Source organism: Staurois parvus, unplaced genomic scaffold (genome assembly GCF_062004578.1).
Source record: "Staurois parvus isolate SC_StPar_1 unplaced genomic scaffold, SC_StPar_1.0 ptg000672l, whole genome shotgun sequence".
NCBI classification, from domain to species: Eukaryota; Metazoa; Chordata; class Amphibia; order Anura; family Ranidae; genus Staurois; species Staurois parvus.
In genome coordinates this window covers 3738316-3762726 of record NW_028318468.1, presented here as the reverse complement: position 1 = coordinate 3762726, position 24411 = coordinate 3738316, and the positions used below count along the sequence as shown (strand labels likewise).

Sequence of the window (24411 nt, the reverse complement as noted above, 5' to 3'; positions counted from 1 at the left end):
TCTTGATCTCAACCTGATAGAACACCTTTGGGATGAACTATAGCGGAGACTGCGAGCCAGGCCTTCTCACCCGACATCAGTGCCTGACCTCCCAAATGTTCTGGAAGAATTGTCAAACATTCCCATAGATACACTCCTAAACTTTGCGGACTGCCTTCCCAAAAGAGTTGAAGCTGTTATACAGCGAGGAACAGAAGTATTTGAACACCCTGCGATTTTGCAAGTCCTCCCACTTAGAAATCATGGAGGGGTCTGCAATTCACATTGTAGGTGCATTCCCACTCTGCGAGACAGAATTTAAAAAAAAATTCAGGAAATCACATTGTATGATTTTTAAAGAATTTATATGTCTTGCACTGCTGAACATAAGTATTTAAACACCTAAGAAACAGCAAGAATTCTGGCTCTCAAAAACCTGTTACTGTGCCTTTAAAAAGTCCACCTCTACTCCACTCATTAATCTAACTTAGTAGCACCTGTCTGAGCTCTTTAAAGACACCTGTCCACCCCACAGTCAGTCAGACGCCAACTACTACCATGGGCAAGAGCAAAGAGCTGAAAAAGACACCAGAGACAAAATTATGGACCTCCACAAGGCTGGAAAGGGCTACGGGGCAATTGCCAGGCAGCTTGGTGAAAATAGATCAACTGTTGGAGCAATTGTTAGAAAATGGAAGAGGTTAAAGACGACTGTCAGTCTCCCTCGGACTGGGGCTCCATGCAAGATCTCACCTTGTGGGGTATCACTGATGATAAGAAAGGTGAGGAATCAGCCCAGAACTACAAGGGAGGAGCTGGTCAATGACATAAAGAGAGCTGGAACCACAGTTTCAAAGGTCACTGTCGGTAAAACACTACTGTCAGGAATGGACTTGCCAATAGTGGTGGGACTTACCTGCATTGTGGGCTGCAGTACCAGGGCTGGCCAGCGGGTGCTCTCAACAACCAGAGGTTCACTTTGGCAATTAGCCATCACCTGGGGCTGATTGCAGGTGGTGTATTTAAGGGATGGCCAGACCTGCAGTCTGTGCCTTGGTGTGTGTTTTTCCATGGGCCCCTGTATCTTGTAACCTGCATTCCTGTTCCTGTTTCTGCCTGACTTGTTGCCAACCCTGCCTGATCCTGACCTCTGCTGACTTCTCCTGTTTGATCCCGGGCTTGTGACCCTGACCATTCTCTGCCTGACCCCCTGTACCTACCTGTCCGTTAGTTGCTGTACCCGGCTCGTGACCTGGCTACTCTCCTCCTGCTCCTCCTGTACCTACCTGCCCGATAGTTATCGACCCGGCCTGCCTGACTACGTTGTGCTCTATATGTGTATGTACCTGTGTATCTATATCAGTTTAGGTTTGGGTTTGTTTCACCTTGTTGTATGTATTTGTGTTAGCTTGGGGTTTGGTGCACTGCGTTTATATTTGTATTGTTAGTCTTAATAAATTGTCTTATTTATACCATATCTGAAGCTTGCGTTTCCCTGTGTCAGTCCACACACTTCTGGTCACACCCGCATCCCTGACAACTACGCTGTCATGGTTTCAAATCATGCATTGCACAGAAGGTTCCCCTGCTCAAGTCATCACATGTCCAGGCCTGTCTGAAGTTTGCCAATGACCATCTGGATGATTCAGAGGAGGCATGGGAGAAAGTCATGTGGTCAGATGAGACCAAAGTAGAACTTTTTGGTCTAAACTTCACTCGTCGTGTTTGGAGGAAAAAGAAGGATGAGTTGCATCCCAAGAACACCATCCCTACTGTTAAGCATAGGGGTGGTAACATCATGGTTTGGGGGTGCTTTTCTGTGAAGGGGACAGGACGACTGCACTGTATTAAGGAGAGGATGAATGTGGCCATTTATTGTGAGATTTAGAGCAACAACCTCCTTCCCTCAGTCAGAGCAATGAAGATGGGTCGTGGCTGGGTCTTCCAACATGACAACGACCCGAAGCACACAGCCAGGATAACCAAGGAGTGGCTCCGTAAGAAGCATATCAAGGTTCTGGAGTGGCCTAGCCTGTCTCCAGTCCTAAATCCAATAGAACATCTTTGGAGGGAGCTGAAACTCCGTGTTGCTCAGCGACAGCCCCGAAACCTGACAGATCTAGAGGAGATCTGTGTGGAGGAGTGGGCCAAAATCCCTGTTGCAGTGTGTGCAAACCTGGTCAAGAACTACAGGAAACGTTTGACCTCTGTAATTGCAAACAAAGGCTTCTGTACCAAATATTAACACTGATTTTCTCAGGTGTTCAAATACTTATGTTCAGCAGTGCAAGACAAATAAATTCTTTAAAAATCATACAATGTGGTTTCCTGAATTTTTTTTTAAATTCTGTATCTCAGAGTGGGAATGCACCTACAATGTGAATTTCAGACCCCTCCATGATTTCTAAGTGGGAGAACTTGCAAAATCGCAGGGTGTTCAAATACTTCTGTTCCTCACTGTACCTGCAAAGGGTGGGGCAACTCAGTATTGAACCCTATGGACTAAGACTGTGTAAAGGCAGACGTCCCAATACTTTTGTCAATCTAGTGCAGCGGTTCTCAACCTGGGGGTCGAACGACCATTTCACAGGGGTCGCCTAAGACCATCGGAAAACACATATTTCCGATGGTCTTAGGAACCGAGACACCGCTCCTGTCTCAGGCGATGTGTGGGCGGGATGATATGCTGCCCCTGTCACCTGGCCACACCTCCGGGATCACTCAACAGCTCCGCCTCCTCGCCGCTGATTGGCCACCGGAACTGTAGCTCAGGAGAGGCACACAGGCAGCCAATCACCGGCGAGGAGGTGGAGCTTGGAGAGGAGGAGCCGAGCGGCAGCGCGCGTAGATCAAAGAAGATCGAGGGAGCTGCAGGAGCGAGTAAAGAGAGAGGCCAGAGAAGGAAGACAGCTGACAGGTAAGTGCAAATTTTGCTGCTGCAGCCAGGTATGCAGGCTGTAGATGGGAGAGGGAGAGAGCGAGCCCAGGCTGGAGCAGGAGTCAGCAAGGGTAAGTATCATTGGTGTCAGTGGGAGGGATAGTGCCCCATCATTTGTGTCACTAATACCAACGATGGGGCACTATTCCTCCCCCCACTGACACCAACGATGGGGCACTATTCCTCCCCCCACTGACACCAACGATGGGGCACTATTCCTCCCCCTACTGACACCAAGAATGGGGCACTATTCCTCTCCCCACTGACACCAAGAATGGGGCACTATTCCTCCCCCCACCGACACAAACGATGGGACACTATTCCCCCCCCCCACTGACACCAATGATGGGTCACTATTCCCCCCCTGACCCCAATGATGGGGCACTATTCCCCCCTCCACCACACTGACATCAATGATGGGGCACTATTCCTCCAACTGACACCAATGATGGGGCACTATTCCTCCCACTGATACCAATGATGGGGCACTATTCCTCCCACTGACACCAATGATGGGGCACTATTCCTCCCACTGACACCAATGATGGGGCACTATTCCTCCCACTGATACCAATGATGGGGCACTATTCCTCCCACTGACACCAATGATGGGGCACTATTCCCCCCACTGACACCAATGATGGGGCACTATTCCTCCCACTGACACCAATGATGAGGCACTATTCCTCCCAATGACACCCACAATGGGGCACTATTCCTCCCAATGACATCCACAATGGGGCACTATTCCTCCCAATGACACCCACAATGGGGCACTATTCCTCCCACTGACACCCACAATGGGGCACTATTCCTCCCACTGACACCCACAATGGGGCACTATTCCTCCCACTGACACCAATGATGGGGCACTATTCCTCCCACTGACGCCAATGATTGGGCACTATTCCTCCCACTGATGCCAATGATTGTACACTATCCCTCCCACTGACGCCAATGATGGGGCACTATTCCTCCCACTGACGCCAATGATTGGGCACTATTCCTCCCACTGATGCCAATGATTGTACACTATTCCTCCCACTGACACCAATGATGGGGCACTATTCCCCCCACTGACACCAATGATGGGGCACTATTCCCCCACTGACACCAATGATGGGGCACTATTCCTCCCACTGACACCAATGATGGGGCACTATTCCTCCCACTGACACCAATGATGGGGCACTATTCCTCCCACTGACACCAATGATGGGGCACTATTCCTCCCACTGACACCAATGATGGGGCACTATTCCTCCCACTGACACCAATGATGGGGCACTATTCCTCCCACTGACACCAATGATGGGGCACTATTCCCCCCACTGACACCAATGATGGAGCACTATTCCCCCCACTGACACCAATGATGGGGCACTATTCCCCCCACTGACACCAATGATGGGGCACTATTCCTCCCACTGACACCAATGATGGGGCACTATTCATCCCTCTGACACCAATGATGAGGCACTATTCCTCCCAATGACACCCACTATGGGGCACTATTCCTCCCAATGACACCCACAATGGGGCACTATTCCTCCCAATGACACCCACAATGGGGCACTATTCCTCCCACTGACACCCACAATGAGGCACTATTCCTCCCACTGACACCCACAATGGGGCACTATTCCTCCCACTGACACCCACAATGGGGCACTATTCCTCCCACTGACACCAATGATGGGGCACTATTCCTCCCACTGACGCCAATGATTGGGCACTATTCCTCCCACTGATGCCAATGATTGTATACTATTCCTCCCACTGACACCAATGATGGGGCACTATTCCTCCCACTGACGCCAATGATTGGGCACTATTCCTCCCACTGATACCAATGATTGTACACTATTCCTCCCACTGACACCAATGATGGGGCACTATTCCCCCCACTGACACCAATGATGGGGCACTACTCCTCCCACTGACACCAATGATGGGGCACTATTCCTCCCACTGACACCAATGATGGGGCACTATTCCTCCCACTGACACCAATGATGGGGCACTATTCCCCCCACTGACACCAATGATGGGGCACTATTCCCCCCACTGACACCAATGATGGGGCACTATTCCCCCCACTGACACCAATGATGGGGCACTATTCCTCCCACTGACACCAATGATGGGGCACTATTCCTTCCACTGATACCAATGATGGGGCACTATTCCTCCCACTGACACCAATGATGGGGCACTATTCCTCCCACTGATACCAATGATGGGGCACTATTCCTCCCACTGACACCAATGATGGGACACTATTCCTCCCACTGACACCAATGATCGGGCACTATTCCTCCCACTGACACCAATGATGGGGCACTATTCCTCCCACAGACACCAATGTTGGGGCACTATTCCTCCCACTGATACCAACGATGGGACACTATTCATCCCACTGACATCAGTGATGGGGCGCTAGTCCTCCCACTGACACCAACGATGGGGCGCTATTCATCCCACTGACATCAGTGATGGGGCGCTAGTCCTCCCACTGCAAAATTACAGTTATGAAGTAGCAACGAAAATAATTTTATGGTTGGGGGTCACCACAACATGAGGAACTGTATTAAGGGGTCGCGGCATTAGAAAGGTTGAGAACCACTGATCTAGTGTATATCAGTGCTGAACAGTGAACTTTTTTTGTTGTTGTACTTACAGGTCTCTTCCCTACACCTGCCTGTTATTGGAGAGTAAAGAAGAAGCAGCAGACTAACAAACTCATCTTTCTGTCATTCTGCTCTTTCCTCCAACCATTAAATATATTAGAACATGAGGCACTGCAGCACAACTGATTGTTTCTTTGTGCTACTTCTCCCCCTTAGCCTGAGCTCTGCTGTACAGAGGACTGCAAGCAGCTGATACCAGCTCAAATTACTTTCCCGACTTTCAATAAAAAAATACACTAAAGTTGTATTATTAAATGCAAAGGTACATTCATTTGTGTGGTTTATATCTGCCTGTAGTTCTGTTTTAATGTTCGCTGCTCAAAAATCTGCTGTGCATTTATGGCTTGTTTAGATGGTTGGCAATCTCTTGATATATTAATTTTCACTTTCTACTGTTAAGCTATTTATAATATGGGAAAACCAAGACGCCTGTAACATGTTTGTACTTTGAGAGAGGTGGATAGTTGGTGATGGCTCTGAGTGTTTCGGTTAGTGGAGCTCTCTGACCGAGTCATATAGCTGTAACCAAGGAGCTCAGTTGAGGCTTCAGCCTGCTACTATTTACAGTGTCACAGTGATTCCCTCTCTGAAAGGTCTCTTTCCCTCTACTATCAGCACTGCTGTTCCTGAAGGCCGGCAGCTACTACAGAAACAAGAAAGGCGTTTGGGGAAATATGAAGAAGTCAAGTAAGAGATTACATATTTCTAACTTGTGGAGGTGTGGACGCATTTTGGATAGGGCTAAGCTTCTGCTACAAAAAACATAGCAGGTGTCCTGGCTAAGGACATGCTGTGTAAGCTACTGTAAGCATATGTTTTACCAGTATGTCTAGTATGTAAACGTATTCAATGAATTCTTCCATTGTGCTTTATACATCTACTATGACAGATGGAAGAAACTTAGCCACAGTTTATTACGTTCTTGCAGTCAGGGAAAACATTCAACTAAAACTTGAATTTTTCCCTTTAAATATCTTTTATTAGTAATACACAATGGTAGTATATTTTACTATGTTGTGGCAGATAGCATCATTTTTTTTTTATTAAAGCATGGGAAATCAACATTTTTAGGCTATAGCCTGTAGAATTTTTACTGACCTATGTGGTTAGATTTGCTGCAGGAAAGAGGGGTTGTTACACAAGGCAACAAATGAGATTTTAATGATTAAATTACTAAAGCAAGTTTCAGGATTTTTAATGCAACCTGAGATGATAGCTATGGGCAGTACCTCAACTGTTCCTCTCTTCTACTTTACTGGAATACTCTGAAAAAGTAATGAAGCTGGCCATACACTGTTAGATTTTTGTTCCATTTAGTCTGCAGGCTGAAGGAAAGAAATCTGAAACAGATTCCTCCATCCATTCTACACAGAGCGGATGGACGTATTCAACTGCTGCATTGATGGGCTACCCCTGACAACTGTCAGAATACCTGAACAGCAGCTACATCTGATTGGATGCAGCCACAGTTCAAATGTCAATCGAACAATCACCTTTATTTTTGAACAGAGCCACGCACTGATCGAATATTGGCATCAGGGAATCTCTGCACTTCTTGCTGTAATTATTGGTGACACTTGTGACTTCCATATGCAAAGCCTTTTTCAATAAATAATTATTGTTCTCAAGTGCTAATTCTTATGTACAGTAACCCATATCAACCATCAGTATCCGTCTTGTATTGGACTTCAGCAGACGGAATTCTGACTAGTTGCTATGAGTTTCTACACTTAAGAATAAAGGACTGTTTATTGAACAAGGGCATTATTGACAGGTATGGTACTATGGGAATACTGACACTTGAATAAGACACAGTATTAAACCATGTCAAATCTTAAATGCAGTATTAAACCAGAAAACAAACAAAATATGTATTGTAATTTACCAGTTCTTAGATGTGGTGGCCGCAGTTTTCTGTTTTCAGACTATTTCCCGTTATTTTCACCTAGTGACCCGATCAGTAAGTTTGTTATTTTTTAACTTCCTTTGCCATACCAAGTTGTCCAGCAAAAGTGACATTTAGAGGGTCAAGACAAAACATTCAACACTGACAGGGGTTCTTTAATTTGTCCCCTTTTATTTATGTCCATTTAAATACCCTAGTGCATCTAACATTATTTTCTCAATGGCCTTGAGTTGTATATCTAGGGTATCCCTGGGCTCTGTCCTGGGACCATTTCTGTTTAATTTGTTCATAAACAATATAGAGGTTGTAATAAACAAATTAATCTCAGTGTTTGCTGATGATACAAATCCAAGCAGAGCAATAACTTCACATCAGGATATAGTAACATTGCAAGAGGACCCACTTAAAATAGAGGGGTGGGCTGGTAAATGGCAGATGAGTTTTATTATTGAAAAATGTAAAGAAATGCATTTGGGAGCTAAAAATATGTATGCAGGTTACTCTCTAGGGGGAAAACCACTGAGGAGTTCAAGGATGGAAAAGGATCTGGTGGTTCTGGTGTATCAAAGGCTCAGGAATAGCTTACAATGCCAAGCTGCAGCAAGCAAGCCCACATGGAAGAAAAATATATTTGAAATATATTTTTAAAATATTCTTCCCAAATATATTGCCATATATCTGAAATGCTACACTTTTGGCCATATTTAATATATTTCAAAATATATTTCAATAACTATATATATATATATATATATATATACTGCATGTTGAAATGCGTTTTTATTACAAAATATATGAAAAAAATACATTTCAAATATACTGTATGTCTTTAGAAATACAAATCTACATTTTTGGAATTAATTTACAAATATATGTAAAGGTTCTATTTATTATGTTACATTATGTTTTATACAACCTAATGTATCATCCTAATTGGTCAGTGAAAGGAAAAAAAATATTTTTGCAATATGTTCAGGTAGCATTTCCACGGTTTTCTCCAAAGTTGTTTCCTTGTCTATAGCAGGAAATGTATTTTTTAGGAGGATTTACGTAGTGAATTTTGGCAGCTTTTACTTGCTGTTATAGTTATTTAGTTTGGTGTTTGACTATTACCTTGCTCTGCACTTTTTGCACTTGTGTTCCATCATAGAAATATCTTGATTTGGTGTTTGGAGAGTTTTCTAATGGAATTCTATTAGAGTGTTTGTAAAGTGGTGATAACCAACAATGCCTAGAAAAAGTAGAAACAAGGTTGATTTTAACATAAAGCAGCATGAATGTCCACCACGTATTCCAGGGCACTAACTCTACACTACTACTGTTCACTACAATAATATTAGCAGAAGGATGCATTTGTAAATAAAAAAAGGTTTGTTAATAAAAAATCAAAACTGTAGGGTTTCCATATACACTTTTATAGTGCAATGTGTACATATTTTAATATGATCACCCAACTCCGCACTACAGACATACAGTCAGGTCCATAAATATTGGGACATCGACACAATTCTAACATTTTTGGCTCTATACACCACCACAATGGATTTGAAATGAAACGAACAAGATGTGCTTTAACTGCAGACTGTCAGCTTTAATTTGAGGGTATTTACATCCAAATCAGGTGAACGGTGTAGGAATTACAACAGTTTGCATATGTGCCTCCCACTTGTTATGGGACCAAAAGTAATGGAACAGAATAATAATCATAAATCAAATTTTCACTTTTTAATACTTGGTTGCAAATCTTTTGCAGTCAATTACAGCCTGAAGTCTGGAACGCATAGACATCACCAGACGCTGGGTTTCATCCCTAGTGATGCTATGCCAGGCCTCTACTGCAACTGTCTTCAGTTCCTGCTTGTTCTTGGGGCATTTTCCCTTCAGTTTTGTCTTCAGCAAGTGAAATGCATGCTCAATCGGATTCAGGTCAGGTGATTGACTTGGCCATTGCATAACATTCCACTTATTTCCCTTAAAAAACTGTTTGGTTGCTTTTGCAGTATGCTTTGGGTCATTGTCCATCTGCACTGTGAAGCGGTGTCCAATGAGTTCTGAAGCATTTTGGCTGAATATGAGCAGATAATATTGCCCGAAACACTTCAGAATTCATCCTGCTGCTTTTGTCAGCAGTCACATCATCAATAAATACAAGAGAACCAGTTCCATTGGCAGCCATACATGCCCACGCCATGACACTACCACCACCATGCTTCACTGATGAGGTGGTATGCTTAGGATCATGAGCAGTTCCTTTCCTTCTCCATACTCTTCTCTTCCCATCACTCTGGTACAAGTTGATCTTGGTCTCATCTGTCCATAGGATGTTGTTCCAGAACTGTGAAGGCTTTTTTAGATGTCGTTTGGCAAACTCTAATCTGGCCTTCCTGTTTTTGAGGCTCACCAATGGTTTACATCTTGTGGTGAACCCTCTGTATTCACTCTGGTGAAGTCTTCTCCTGATTGTGGACTTTGACACACATACACCTACCTCCTGGAGAGTGTTCTTGATCTGGCCAACTGTTGTGAATGGTGTTTTCTTCACCAGGGAAAGAATTTTTTGGTCATCCACCACAGTTGTTTTCTGTGGTCTTCCGGGTCTTTTGGTGTTGCTGAGCTCACCGATGCGTTCCTTCTTTTTAAGAATGTTCTAAACAGTTGTTTTGGCCACGCCTAATGTTTTGCTATCTCTCTGATGGGTTTGTTTTGTTTTTTCAGGCTAATGATGACTTGCTTCACTGATAGTGACAGCTCTTTGGATCTCATCTTGAGAGTTGACAGCAACAGATTCCACATGCAAATAGCACACTTGAAATGAACTCTGGACCTTTTATCTGCTCATTGTAATTGGGATAATGAGGGAATAACACACACCTGACCATGGAACAGCTGAGAAGACAATTGTCCCTATACTTTTGGTCCCTTAACAAGTGGGAAGCACATATGCAAACTGCTGTAATTCCTACACCGTTCACCTGATTTGGATGTAAATACCCTCAAATTAAAGCTGACAGTCTGCAGTTAAAGCACATCTTGTTAGTTTCATTTCAAATCCATTGTGGTGGTGTATAGAGCCAAAAATGTTAGAAATGTGTCAATGTCCCAATATTTATGGACCTGACTGTACATTACCTGAAAAATATTACTACAATGTGCAACATTTCTGCAGCTTTCAGTTCAATATACCCAAAATACATAACAGAATATAACAATAAAAAAGGCGCAGCAAACATAAAATGTGAATTACAGTATATGAAAATAAGCACCACTGTAAAAACCAAAGTGATCAGGTATATGACAAATAAGGATTGATCCATCCTGCCACAGTTCAAAATAAACTTGAAAGTTCAGTCTTTCCATTGTGAATGAAAATTGGTTCAGTGCTCAAATAATGATTAGTTCATCCTGCAACCGTTTTAAAAAAACTTCTGGGGCTTGGCCGGGATGTGAGCCGAGGCGGACGTGCAGCTGAAGAGCTCCTGCCATCCTGTTATTATTCCTTTGTCATCCAGACTCTATTGGGATGGTGAGTCTCCCTGATCCCTACCCTCGCCCTCCACCCTTACCTCCGATGCCATCCAAGAGCCGCTCTGCCAAGCAGGGACCCCCGTCCCATCCCTTCCTGGCTCCGACCACGCAACCAGATGCCATCTTGGTCGAGCAGCTGCAGGCCTTGCTAGTGGAGATGGACTCAGACCCGGGTGATACCTCTGTCCCATGCACTCCGATCTGGTAGCACCACCAGACACTCTGATATTCCCCTCAGATGGCACATCCACCATCCTGGCGGCTATTGAACAGAGCAAAACCTCCCTCTTGGTATACATAGATAAGTTGGCTGAAGAATTTAATTTAATCCGTGCTGATTTGGATAAATTTAAAGGCCGCATCACTGAAACTGTATCCAGACTCTCTATTATAGAAGATCTTACTGCAAATCATGCAAATTCTATAGCTGTTTTACAACATTCAGTGTCCGCCCTGACAGCCAAAGCAGATGACGCTGAAAAAAGACACAAAAATGTCAGGATACTGGGTCTTCCTGGGGGTGCGGAAGGTGAGAAGCCATCAGAATTTGCAGAATTATTTTTTAAAGAAATCCTTGATGCCCTATCTGTTTCATCCACATATGTGGTGGAGGGGGCGCATAGGGTTCCACCTGGCTGCAATATACCAGGTAACAATCCACGCCCATTCCTGGTGCGTTTCCTAAATTACTGTGATAGAGATATCTTTCTTTCTGAGGCCAGGAAACACCCTGCTATGTATATAATTTGGAAATGCTTCCATTATATTATTCCCAGATTTTTCTGCTGAATTACAGAAGAAAAGGAAAATGTTTACTGATATTCTCAGACACCTTCGTGACAAAAATATTAAATATAGTATGTTATATCCCAGTCGCCTTCAAGTGCAGTATGAAGGATCCTCCTGTTTTTTGACTCCCCTGCGGATGCAGATGGATGTCTTTCTACTCTGCAGTAACTGCTGGTTTCCTGTAGAAGTCCTGCTCGTTGGTTTGCACTACTTTATATTTGGCCTTGGGTTACCTCCATGGGACCCTACTTCCTGTTCTCGGACACTTTTTCTTTTTGGTCTATTGCATTGGTGATGATCCTGTTTTTTTATCTAGCTTTGGATCCCGTTTGAGCAAATCCTGTGGGTTACCAAGATTTTCAGTCTGGCCGATTTATCCTCATCTCATCAGTTTGAAGAAGGTTTGGGCCATTTCCATCAGATGTCCGGCAGATGACTCAGAATCCTATACTGGAGCTCTTTAGCTTCAGTTCGTCTATTGATGATCTAACCCCCTCACTCTTAGTTCTTCCCTGAAGAAGTTTGATTTGTGGGACTACCCTGTTTTTTATTTAACCTAGTTGTTACTAGGGAAGGACTTCAAGTTGTTAAGGGTATAAAACTGACTGGTCAGTTGTTGGGGTTACTGGTCAGTAGGGAGTTTCTACTATTGTTTATGAGTAGTATGTTTAAGTTTGTATATGACAACCGTACACTCCTTAGACTCCTGTTGTGGTGGGATTTGGGGTATTTGTGGGGGGGTTATGGAGGCCCTCTTCTTGGGTTGATGGCCTTCTCCCCCCACTGGCCCTTTCCTTCACTTCCCTTTTTTTCCCACTTGCATGGTCTATGGCCCTCCTTCCATTATTTCCTATCTTAGATATTTAATGGAACGTAGAGTGATCTCATGGAATGTCCGAGGTTTGAACTATAAATTTAAGTGGTCCCTAATGTTTCAATTTCTTCAATCTCACAAGCCACATATTCTTTTATTTGCAAGAAACTCATCTCCTGGATAGTAAATTGTTATCCCTCCGAAGGGCCTGGGTACAACAGGATTTTCATGCTACATACTCTAGTTATGCAAGAGGGGTTGCCATACTCTTGAATAAATCCTTACAATGTACTGTAGTGCATGTATGTTTAGACCCTGGAGGCAGATTTATTATTTTAATCCTGGAAATTGGTAATGTAAAATATACTTTTGTCAATGTTTATTTGTCACCGCCTTTCTCTGCTCAGATATTATATAAGATACAGGAACGGTGGGCCCCGAAACAGGTCTCTGAAATATTATTATTGCTGGTGACTTTAACACAGTACTTACGTTGTTTGTTGTTGTTGTACTGTGCCATGTATTGTCCCCCCTATTGTACAGCGCTGAGCAAACCCTTTGGCGCTATATAAACTCGTAGTAATAATAATAATAATAATACTTGAAGTCTCTTTGGACTCCTCGAATCCTAGGAGGATCGTTTGTCCGGATTTGGAGATATGGTCCCAAACCTTTTGGTTTGACTGAGCTGTGGAGACTTCAACATCCTGGGGTACGTTACTACTCATGTTTCTCAGCTACTCCGCGATCGGCCTCTAGAATTGATCTGGAATTTGGCTCTCGTTCATTGTCCAGGTCGGTGCAGAGGGTTGCTTACTTACTGGCAGGTATCTCTGATCATTCTCCACTAGAGTTGACATTGAAGTTGGGAGGCGTGAGCCACCCGGGCTGTTGGAGACTGGATCCTAAATGGATCCGCAGCACCAGGGTACAGAAGTTATTGTCTGGGTCCTACTCTCAGTTTTGGGATATTAATGCTCAGTCTACCTCTCCTCTCTTAGTATGGGACGCCTTTAAAGCTTATACACGAGGGCAATATAGCTCTGCCATTAAAACAGCAAGGAAGGATTTTGCCAGTACCACCTCTGTGTTGGAACTTAATGTTGCTAATATGGTTTCTACATTCGCTGACTGCCCTACTGAGGACAATTATGCCGGGTTGGCTGCGGCCCGCAGGGAGCTGGAACTTCATTTCAGCCCTTCTTGTGGGCAGATTGTTTGTTTGAATCTGGTGATAAGAATGGTAAAATGTTGGCAAATTTAGTGGCTGAATCTCATCAACAGACAGTAATTCCCTGACTTTTGTCCTCTACGGATGATCTCCTTCTAGCACATTCCCTAATCCTGCAGGAATTTAGAAGTTATTTTCAGTCTCTTTATAGTCCTCGCCCCCCTCCAGATCCAGTGGTTTTGGGGGATAGATTGGAGAGCCTCTCCTTGCCTCGTTTGTTGGATGTGGAAGCGGCTGAACTTGACAAAGATATCACTATTTCAGAGATTGAGGCAGCTATTCGCTCATTCCTGCCCAGTAAAACACCTAGACCAGATGGATTACCTGGAGACTGGTATAAATTTATATATTTCAGATTTGGCATGACATCTTTATGATCTTTTCAGTAAAAGCTTGGCCCAGGGTGTTCTCCACCCCCCCTCTATATATCAGACCCACATTGTTTTGATACCAAAACCTGGTAAGGATCCTTTACGTTGCTCCTCCTATAGACCCATATCCTTTGTCAGGGATCCCAGGCTTTACCGTGGCGCACGGGTCTGCGCATGCGCGGTATGCCGGGGCGCACTAGTGTGCAGACATTAGGACCTGGGCGCCCATGACGGCAACGGCGGTCGCGCATGCGCACTCGCGGACGCGCGCCTGGCACCAATGAGGGCACAGGGCGCCCTATTTAAACAGGCTATGTCTGTACTCAAGTTGCCGTATGGTCTTTACCTGTATCCTGTGTTTCCTGAAGTAGATTGCCTTGTTGCCAACCCTGCCTGACCCTGATTCGCCGACTGTCTCCTGCCCTGATCCCTGGCTTGTCTGACCATTCTTCTGTCTAATCCTGCACGTTTGATCTCCTGTTACCTATGACCTGTTTATCCTTCTGCCTGCCACTTGTACCGTACTGCCTCCACCGTTAGCGACCTGGCCTGTCTGACTTTGCTCACTCTACCTCCTCACATCAGGCTCTCACCTGCGATATACCACCGGCAAGTGCTTCTACCACAACTGGTTGCACCGAGGGGCCGCGACCTGGTTTCGACCTGCTCCAAGTCCATCCCCACCATCAGGAGCCCTGGTGAACAAGCAGGTCGGGGCTTAGATTCCGTGCCTTGGGGAATCCCGGTTTGTGGAGAGCTGAGGCTACCGCCGGCTGGTCCTTAACATCCTTATTGAATTGATTTAAAAATTCTAACTAAAATTTTAGCACAAAGGTTGAGGAACCCCCTAAGTATAGATCAGACTGGATTTATTCCTGGAAAATCTACTGATATTAATTTGAGACACATTTTGTCACATATTTAATTCCCTTCGGTGGAGTCATCCTCCCAGGTGATGGTCATGCTTGACGTTGAAAAGGCGTTTGACTCTGTTGACTGGGTTTATATGTCTAAGGTGTTAGAACTGATGGGTTTTGGCCAACATTTTAGTTCCTGGTTAAGCATTTTATATAGTGACCCTCAGGCCCAGATCAAGTTGGGTGGCGACCTTTCTGACCCTTTCCCTGTGGGTAGGGGGAAGAGACAGGGATGTCCTCTTTCACCTGCCCTCTTCACGTTTATTATGGAACCCTTGGCTCAGGTCTTACGGATGTCCCCCGAGGTTCAGGGCATTCAGGTGGGCTCTATTACAGAGAAAGTGGCTCTATACGCAGATGATATGGTATTGTTTCTCCATGATCCGGGTCCTTCCCTTAAGGCGGCCTTGGCCCTGATTTCTGATTTTTCACCATTATCAGGATTAAAGGTTAACTGGGAAAAATCTAAAATTCTCCCTATAGACCAGAGTTCTAAAACTTTGCTTGATCCTGACATTCCTTTGCAGTGGACCTCCACGATGAAATATTTGGGTATTGTTGTTTCATCGAATCCCCTAGATTTCTGTAGGCTCAATTTCTTGCCATTACTCTTGAGGGCGAAGCAATGTATGACATCATGGACTTATCATCCACTCTCCCTCATTGGTAGGATTAACTTAGTCAAAATGAAACTCCTTCCCTCCTTCCTCTATGTACTTCGACATACCCCGGTCTGGATCCCACGGAAATATTTCAAACAATTTGATGCTTTAGTAGTCTTTTTCCTGTGGGGGTTCGATGCAGCCTAGATTTAAACTGAAGGTGCTGCAGAGACCCTGGACTGAGGGGGGTCTGGCCTGCCCTGTCCTATATTCCTATTATCTTGCAGTGATGCTCTCTCATGCTCACAACTGGATTGTGGCTGACGTGACCAATGCTGCTGTGGTGTTGGAGGCAGCCTTCACGGGTTCCTATGAGGTCCTCCATAACTTGTTATATAGGGGTCCAGCCATACCTCTTCCCATTACCTTGGCTAAGAGAGCAGTTCTTAGGGCCTGGCGGTTGCATTTTCTTTTAGAGTCTCGAGTTTGGTCGCCCCATACCCCATTATGGCTGAATCCCTCCTTAAAAGATTTTTTTCATTTCCCTGACCCTCAGGTCTAGGCATCGAAAAATGTTAAGGACTTGCAGCAGATCTGTGATGGTGGTTGGCTCAGAACATTTGATTCCTTAAAAGCCCAATTTGCCATTCCCAACTCCTATTTTTTTAGATACATTCAACTACGTCATGCTTTTCATCAACAATTTCAGGATGGTCCACTACAGTTTTTGGAGATAGGGTGTGAGTCCATGCTGTGGGATGAGTCCTTGAGGAAACCCCTCTACTCTATTTATAAAGCTTTACGGTCCATATTGGCCTTGAACATCTTTTTGTGCAATGGCGCGTGGAGGTGCCTGATTTGGACTCTGGGGATTGGGAGGACATATGGGAGCATCCTGTGCAGCAACTGGTTTCTACTCATGAATGATTGATTCAGTTTAAGATTCTACACAGAATATATTATACCCCTCAAAGGCTGCGTCGGATGTTCCCAGCGCACCCTTCTGGTTGTTGGCATTGCCCTGAGGCTCCAGCTACATTTTTGCATATTTTCTTGAGCTGCCCGGTTATCCAGAGATACTGGACAGATGTAGTTGACAGTATATCCTCTATAACCACGGTTTTTGTACCATTATCTATTGAGGTTTGTCTCTTGGGTTTAGTTCAGGCCTTGGCTGTCTCTCGTACCATGACAACCTTGATTGCTTTCTTGCTTTTTTATGCCGGCAAAGCGATACTCTTAAAGTGGAAGTCCCCTCATGCTCCCACATCCAGTTTCTGGAAACATCTGGTCAATACAGTTATCCCTCTATATAAATACACTTATGAATCCACAGGGTGTCCTGCTAAATTTACGAAGGTGTGGCATATGTAGATTGACTCTTCTGAGTCGGTCCCTTCTAGCCCTGATTAGGATCAAGTGGTGGTTCTCTACCCCTATGGCAAAAACCCTTTCCTTTATTTTTTTTTTCTTGTTGTTTTTCCTTGTTTGTTCCTCAGTGTGGGATGTCTGTGCCCTCCTTCTGTGGGAATTGTCTTCTGCCATATATACGCCCTGTGATTTCATTGAGTGCGGTTGTCGTTTGTTTGTTGTTGTTTACCCTATTTGTGTGTTATGTTTTTCCTCTGTTTGTTTGCTTTTGTTATGATTATTGTGAGTTGATCAAGCCTGGGTATGCCCAATAGGCTTTGTTTTGTATTATCTACTTTATAACTCAATAAAGAGAATTTAAAAAAAAAAACTTGTCAACAAAGTTCAATCATCTCCACCGTGAATAAAAAATGCTCCAGTGCTCAAACCCCTCTTCTCAGCAGATTTGGATTCACCAGACAAGAAAGCCTATCTTTTTACAGATTGGCATATCACACTTAGACCGATGACTTACATCTAATATGGCTTCCGGTCCTGACTGTCCTCTCTTGTGGAACTCTCAATATGATGAACAAAAAAAAAGATGGGGGCTCAAATAGTGTAAAACCGCTAAAATGCGCTTTATTTATACTAAAAACACACAAGAAACTAAAACAATCCAGTATTAATAAAGTAACTCAGCCTGCATCATGTATTGTTCCAGAAGGAACCTGATATCCGCTGTGTCACTTCCAACACGTCACTTGAGGTACCGCCACTGATGTTACAGCTGGTTGCCACTTGGCCAGCGCCCCAACATTTGGCAAAGTCAGAATAGACGAAATGTTGAGGCGCTGGTCAAGCGGCAACCAGATATAACGTCAGTGGTGGTGCCTGAAGTGACGTATTGGAAGTGACACAGCGGATATTGGGTGAGATCGAGACCACAGTTTAACATTCTTTCTGGCACAATGCATCATGGAGGGTTAGTTACTTGAATATATTCTAGGCATCAGTGAATGCCATATTCTGGTCAATGGAATCCATGAATGACCAAATGCTTGATCTGCCTAAACGTGTGTGCAAAACATAGCTTTCGGCACATTTTTTAAGGTGCTTATTTACTGCCAGGAGCAAAGGCTTTCAGGAAAGGAAGCAAAAATGTCCTGTGCATGAGGCCTAACAGTGAACCCAAACTGGTGTTTCCTCAGAAAATTACATGGGCTTGTTTGAAAGATGTTTGGCCTTCATGATGCTGTTTGTTTAGATATGTAGCACTCCTTCTCTTGTGGTGGTCTGGAAAGACTCCCTGAGCATTGTGGCAGGCTAACATTTCCAACTCAGGATCTGGTTTCTGATCTAATGCAGGGATAAAAAGCTGGGTACCAGTGATTTTAGTCTTTTTATCCTTTATTGCAGAACTCATATTTATGAGAGAGGAATTATGGATTGCAGGATGCTCCAAATAATTTGGGCAGATATTCTGGTAGAAGAAGTAGTGTTAGTTCAAGAAGTAGTTGAAGGCCATTTAAGAGTAGTCTCTTACTATATGCTGACCCCAAGAGAGCAGAAAGTCAGATCTCTGACTTTGTAAATGCAGTCACAGTCTTTCTTAAGTTGCAGCGGATCTCCCTCTAAAAAAAACTGGCTCTTGACTGGCTTTAGAGCATGCAAATATACCTTTATCAATGAGTGATGAATCTTTACTAAAATGTCCAGTAGTAGCTTCTACCCAGCTGCTCTGTGACACTCTTCAGAAAATAGATCCTTTGCAAGCCCAGCTACCTACAGATATCACCTCTAACAGACAATTAAAGTCCTTGGGCCTCTCACACATACTCCATGCTAAGTCAAGGTTCAAGTAGAGATCCTTCTAAACACATGTCCTCTTCAGAAAAAAGCCCAAGAGGTAAAAAAAACACTCAATGATGCCCCATTACAGTATCTCACTGATTGCGCTTTCCATTCTGATTTCTGGAACCCTTTACGCATGCAGCGCTACCCTCGTGAGGGCTGCTGTGTTTCTAGTTAGCCCTCAGCTCTGCACAGCCAGGCAACATGCATTTTTCACACTTGCATCCTGAGTCAGTGAACAGTCTGTGAGTTTGGTTTTTATATTATTAGGGGAAATAAACGTGGATAGGGTCAGGGCCATGGATAAGGGGGTACCACTGGTCCTCCTGTACGGGGCCCAGGCATCAGGGTGAAACGGATGTGAACAGTGAGGGTGATCGGCGCAGCAGGGGTGGGGGTGGGGGACAATTACTGGAACTGATCCCTTGTATGGCTCTCTCTGCAGCACTGTCCGAGTGCATCATACATTTCCCCCTTGTGTGCCAGTGCTGCTGGCTTCCCTCCTCTCCTTCCCACAGGCAGATGCAAGATTACAATGGGATCAATAGGATGGAGAGTATGGGAAGGCTCCGTAAACATGTCACATTTTCCAGTCCCTTCCTTTCCTGAATGAACACAATGGTGATCGGTAGTGATCACTCACTGTGTTCATTCATAACTGAAGCATAATAAACTGAATTTATTATGCTTCAGTTATGAATGAACACAGTGATCACTCACTGTGTTCATTCATAACTGAAGCATAATAAACTGTGTTTATTTGGGGACTTGTTACATTGGCTGTACGGGGCTCGTGGTTTCTAACTTCAGCCCTAGATAGGGTAATAGGGATTATTGGATGCTCAATTTAACTGAATCAATGCATGGGGACAACTTCCTTCTTTTCTACAGAAACAGATCCTGGACTGTTCTTTTCCTTGAAAGCCGCCAGTCTTTGCAGATCAGTAGCAACTGCCACTTATGGGCAAGGAACTCGCAGCACCTCTGAAAATCAATGTAGCTTCTTGTAAACCACATGGAGAGATATCTACTCTTCCTTGTACAACTGCTCCCAGCTCCACAGCCTGCAGACAATACCAGCCCTCCTGGCTACTCTCCAGATCTCCCAGGACAAGGATAAAGGATTTAGCACAGTGCTGTCCTTTGAAAACTTGCTATGTGGCAGTCTTTCCCCTTGTGGATCCCAGGGTGTGCTGATGTACTCACTCTGTCCTCCTTGCTCCCACTGCTCCCAGGCCTTGGTCCTGTTCATGCTGTACTGCTTAATGACCCTCCTGACCCAGCCCGAGCCCAGCCTGGAGGCAAGGCCCCCCTAGACCTAGGGACCCCTCCCAGGCCACCGACAGTCTTCTCAGCACTCCACCTACCACCCAACTTCCCTTGCAAGCCTGATTATCCCATATTTATGGGTTGGTCCACCCCTCTATCAGGGCCTCTAAACCTGGGATTGGTTAGACTCCCATAAACATGCAGATTAGTTCTCCACCCCTTCCGCCTACTGGCTTCTGAAAGGTTCCAATATTCCTCCAGAACCAAGTTTACCTGCAGTAACCTGACTTTAATCACAGATGTATACAGTTACCAGAAGTCATGAACAATAGATTTGCCTACACTATTCAAGTAGCACACTAGAGGGTGTAGAGGGAATAACTGGCATAAGCAATAAACCCTATTGAGCTTAGGGAAGACCTGCAGAGCCCAGAAAAACATAAATAGTGCTTAGGCTAATTACATCATAGCACCAAACACATTAAATTTAAATCAGGAAAAAACTGCATAGAACAGGGTCCAAACATATAAATGCTCTAACAAACTATGGGGCCTTCCAAAAGCTGTATTTATTTCTTACACCATGTAATACTTCAATTGCACATTGGTGAATTCTTTTTACTAATTATGTAGCTGCTTATACTGATTATTTTTTTAATTTAAAAGGCTGCTGTGAATTAATATGAATATTGTGTCACATGGTGAAGTAGGCTAAAGTAAGAAGAATGATATCCTCTGTACAATGTTCCACAAAGGAATAAACATATTAGGAATACATTCACAACCCCCACTTACTTCTACTCCATCTAACACAGTAATGGTACCGTTAATACTTCTGCCTTTCCTTATATCTGTGTCACCTAGAATACTATGGAAACCTGCACTCTGTGAATTCTACTGGGGTCCCAGGAGAGCATCTGTAAAATACATGACCCTCCCTTCTTGCAATACATTTCAGAAATGATACAAGTAGTGCAGCACAGCTCATACATTAGTTCCAAATACTAGAAAAAGCTGAAAGTAAAATTAACACCTCCATATGAAGAGCTAACAGTGACTAATGACGTGATTCTCACAAGTAGAACACATTCCCAGGGATGCAGACATCAGACTTTTGTAATGGGAATTTGTATGTTGCTAGGCAGCAATCGGGTGTGGGAGTATAGGCAATGGAATAAACTCAGTATTCAGGACAGTAACAATTTTTACAGCTCTGTTCTATTATCCAGAGGAAAGTCTGCTACAAAATCACCTTTCACTTTCAAATCCACAATAGAGTTGCTTTTATTTAGTACAAATACCTTATCTCAGTCATTACCAAACCTGTCCACTAGCTCCTACAAACCTGTCCATTGGCTCCACCAAACCTGCCCACTGTCTCCACCAAATCTGCCCACTGGCTCCACCTAAGCAGTCCACTAGCTCCACCAAACAAGTCCACTAGCTCCACCAAACCTGTCCAGTGGCTCCACCAAACCTGTTCACTAGCTTCAACAAAAGTGCAGGTGATGAACGCAGCCTCCTATATGAGCTGGAAAGTTCAATAGTGTGTCTACAATGAGAAATAGGCACTGTACTTGCAGCTGATTATTCAGTTAAATACTCAGTTGGTTGATGTAGTACATTTGACACTTTGAAAGTTCTGTGGCACAATATTCTTCTTTTTCAATTGTATTTGTGATGTGGTGTCCTGATGTATCACCAATCTAGGAACAATTTCTACTCCCCATAGTGGGAATGCAAAAATGTACAGTATTTTTCAATATTCTGAACCAAAATAATCCACAGGTCAGACTGCTATTTAGACACATGGCAATTATATTCTGGCTACAAAGGCATCTGAATTATTCAAACTGGTATACAGTAAAGTAGGTTAAGATTGAATGTAGATATCCTTCCAGGATTTAAGATGGAGTCCAGAGCCGCAGGTTATGGGCAAGTTGTTGTATCAAGGGAAATCCGGTGGCGTGTTATGCCTATTGCCTATGAGGAAGTCAATGTAATGAAGAAACGCGTCGGTCGAATGTGACATCAGATTCAACCGGAAGTGCAGCGACGGCAATTTTAAGTATTGGGAAAATCAAGCTTCTTGTATTCCAAACACATAATTTGTGAAGAAGTGAGTAGGCGATTGGGCACGTTAATATTTGATTGTGAAAAGGCTATTTACAAGACGTGCAGGGTAAGGTGCATGACTGAAGGGGAAGGGATCGAGCACATTGCTGTGTCTTGACATACTAGTGGTGGACAAAGGCTGGTTACACGTGTTGTGGATTTGGTTCACGTTCAAAAGTGAAATGCCCATTTTCACCCGTAGAGGGTAAGAGTATTTAGGGGAGTAGTGGCACTCATTTTGTTTTTTGCACATTTATTGGACACAGTTGCATATGCAATTCTTGAGTATAAGAAATACTACACTATATTAGTTTTTTCTTTTTTTGGAGCTTTGGATCAGCACATTGCAAGATCACAGGAGAGCGAGGGATTGTATGGCATACAACACATTCTGGTGAAAGGCGATCACAATGGGAATATAAGAGGACTGGAATACGAAGTGGTGCGCTTCTGTTGGCAAAACAAACATACGGTGTATTTGTTTCTCTTGCACATTGGTTAACTTTGGATTCCTAGTATAACTATGACAATGTAGACTGTGATATTATCTCAGCTGAGCCTGGTTACGGGTTTACTATGTCTAGGCAATCTGGAGAAGGAGGTGGTAATATGCACTCATGGCTGGCAGTCAGCGAAATCATGTGATGTAAAGTCTACTTAGTTCTTTTCTTGGTATCCTTGGCTTTTTATAGACCTAGATGTACTTTCTACAGTCTAGTCTTATAATAAACTTGTTTACCATTGTAAACTATATCAATGGTGCATCCTATTCCCTTCTACTTTATTGAATGAGTTCAAAGTATGTAAATACTAAAATATATTTATATCCCTCTTTTAGGTACAGTATGTTACTTTGTTTCTCAGGGTTGATTTACTAAAGGCAAATAGGTTGTCCACTTTGCAAGGGAATTTCCTACAGGCTTTAGTAATTGAGGTGAAGCTCTGCTGCTTTCAATCATCCAATCACGCGTAAGCAAGAATATTCCTTGAACGTGTTTGGGTATTATTTGCAAAGTGAATTTTCACCACATTCATTAGGCTGTAATGGAAAATTCCCTTGCAAATTAAATAGCCTATTAGTGTCTACTGAAGTGACCCTTTTATGTCACTACCTATTGCGATTTCTATTCCACCAGGGTTGCATGAACGCAATTAATCTTAAAAATGTGCAAGAATTAGGAAAATAGACTATTTAATACAATCTGCTGAGCAATGTACAAAATCATACCTTCCAACTTTCTGAAACGGTAAAGAGGGATACCTTTTACCACACAGTATACAGGCAAAGGACATGTTCCTGCCAGAGTCCTGGTTAATCAGAGCACAAAGATCTCATATGCAGAAAATGATTGGCAAAACAACACATCCATCAAGTCCTTTTTTATCTCCATTTTTCCTTTATATTGGCTTTTCAAAATAAGAAATGCAGTAATATAGAGGTTGGATCAAAAGTTTAGTGTAGCATAACATTTGGTATACAGATGTACACTTCAGACCAAAAACAGAGACAACTGAGGTTGCAGGATGGACAGAGGGATTTGGTCTGAAAAAAGGGACAGTCCCTCCAAAAGAGGGACAGTTGGAAGCAATGCAAAATGTTCTGCCAGAGATGAAGAGGAAAGTCAACAAATAGCACTGGACCCATATGGTTGCCTAAGTGGTATTGTTATCTTAAAGTGTTGATGTAAATGAGAGATACTTAATCTGTGGCTTGTGGGCCACATGTGGCTGTCAGAGCCCTCTGATGTGGCCCTCAAATCAGGGAAGTGCAAACCCGGGGCCATTGTTTTTGATCTGGGCTTGCCGACCTTCCATCCCAGAGCATCAGAGTGCATCAAGCCGGAGCCAGCAGCAGAGGAAGCAGGCAGTCGTGGAAAGAGCAGAAGTCGTTTTTCTGTTTTTTTGTTTATTCTCTCATATCATTTTTTAAGGGGGCTGCAGAGAGCCCAAATGTGGAAGCATTGATTTGTAAAGGGGCTGTAATAGTCCTGCACTTTAGCAGTCTTATTTAATGTGTCTCCAAGTTATGATTGTCTCTTGAAGCATGTCCCAATACTCTAA

General features: G+C 43.7%; 1 protein-coding gene across 1 annotated transcript in view; it reads left to right on the top strand.

Moving 5' to 3' along the window:
* Positions 1 to 6059: 6059 nt before the first annotated feature.
* Positions 6060 to 24411, top strand: part of CEP85L (centrosomal protein 85L) — a 275957-nt gene continuing 257605 nt past the window's right edge. The window contains exon 1 of the mRNA XM_089652173.1: positions 6060 to 6294. Within this exon, the coding sequence (XP_089508299.1) occupies positions 6282 to 6294 (13 nt within the window). The 5' untranslated portion in view covers positions 6060 to 6281. The remainder of the gene's footprint in view (positions 6295 to 24411) is intronic.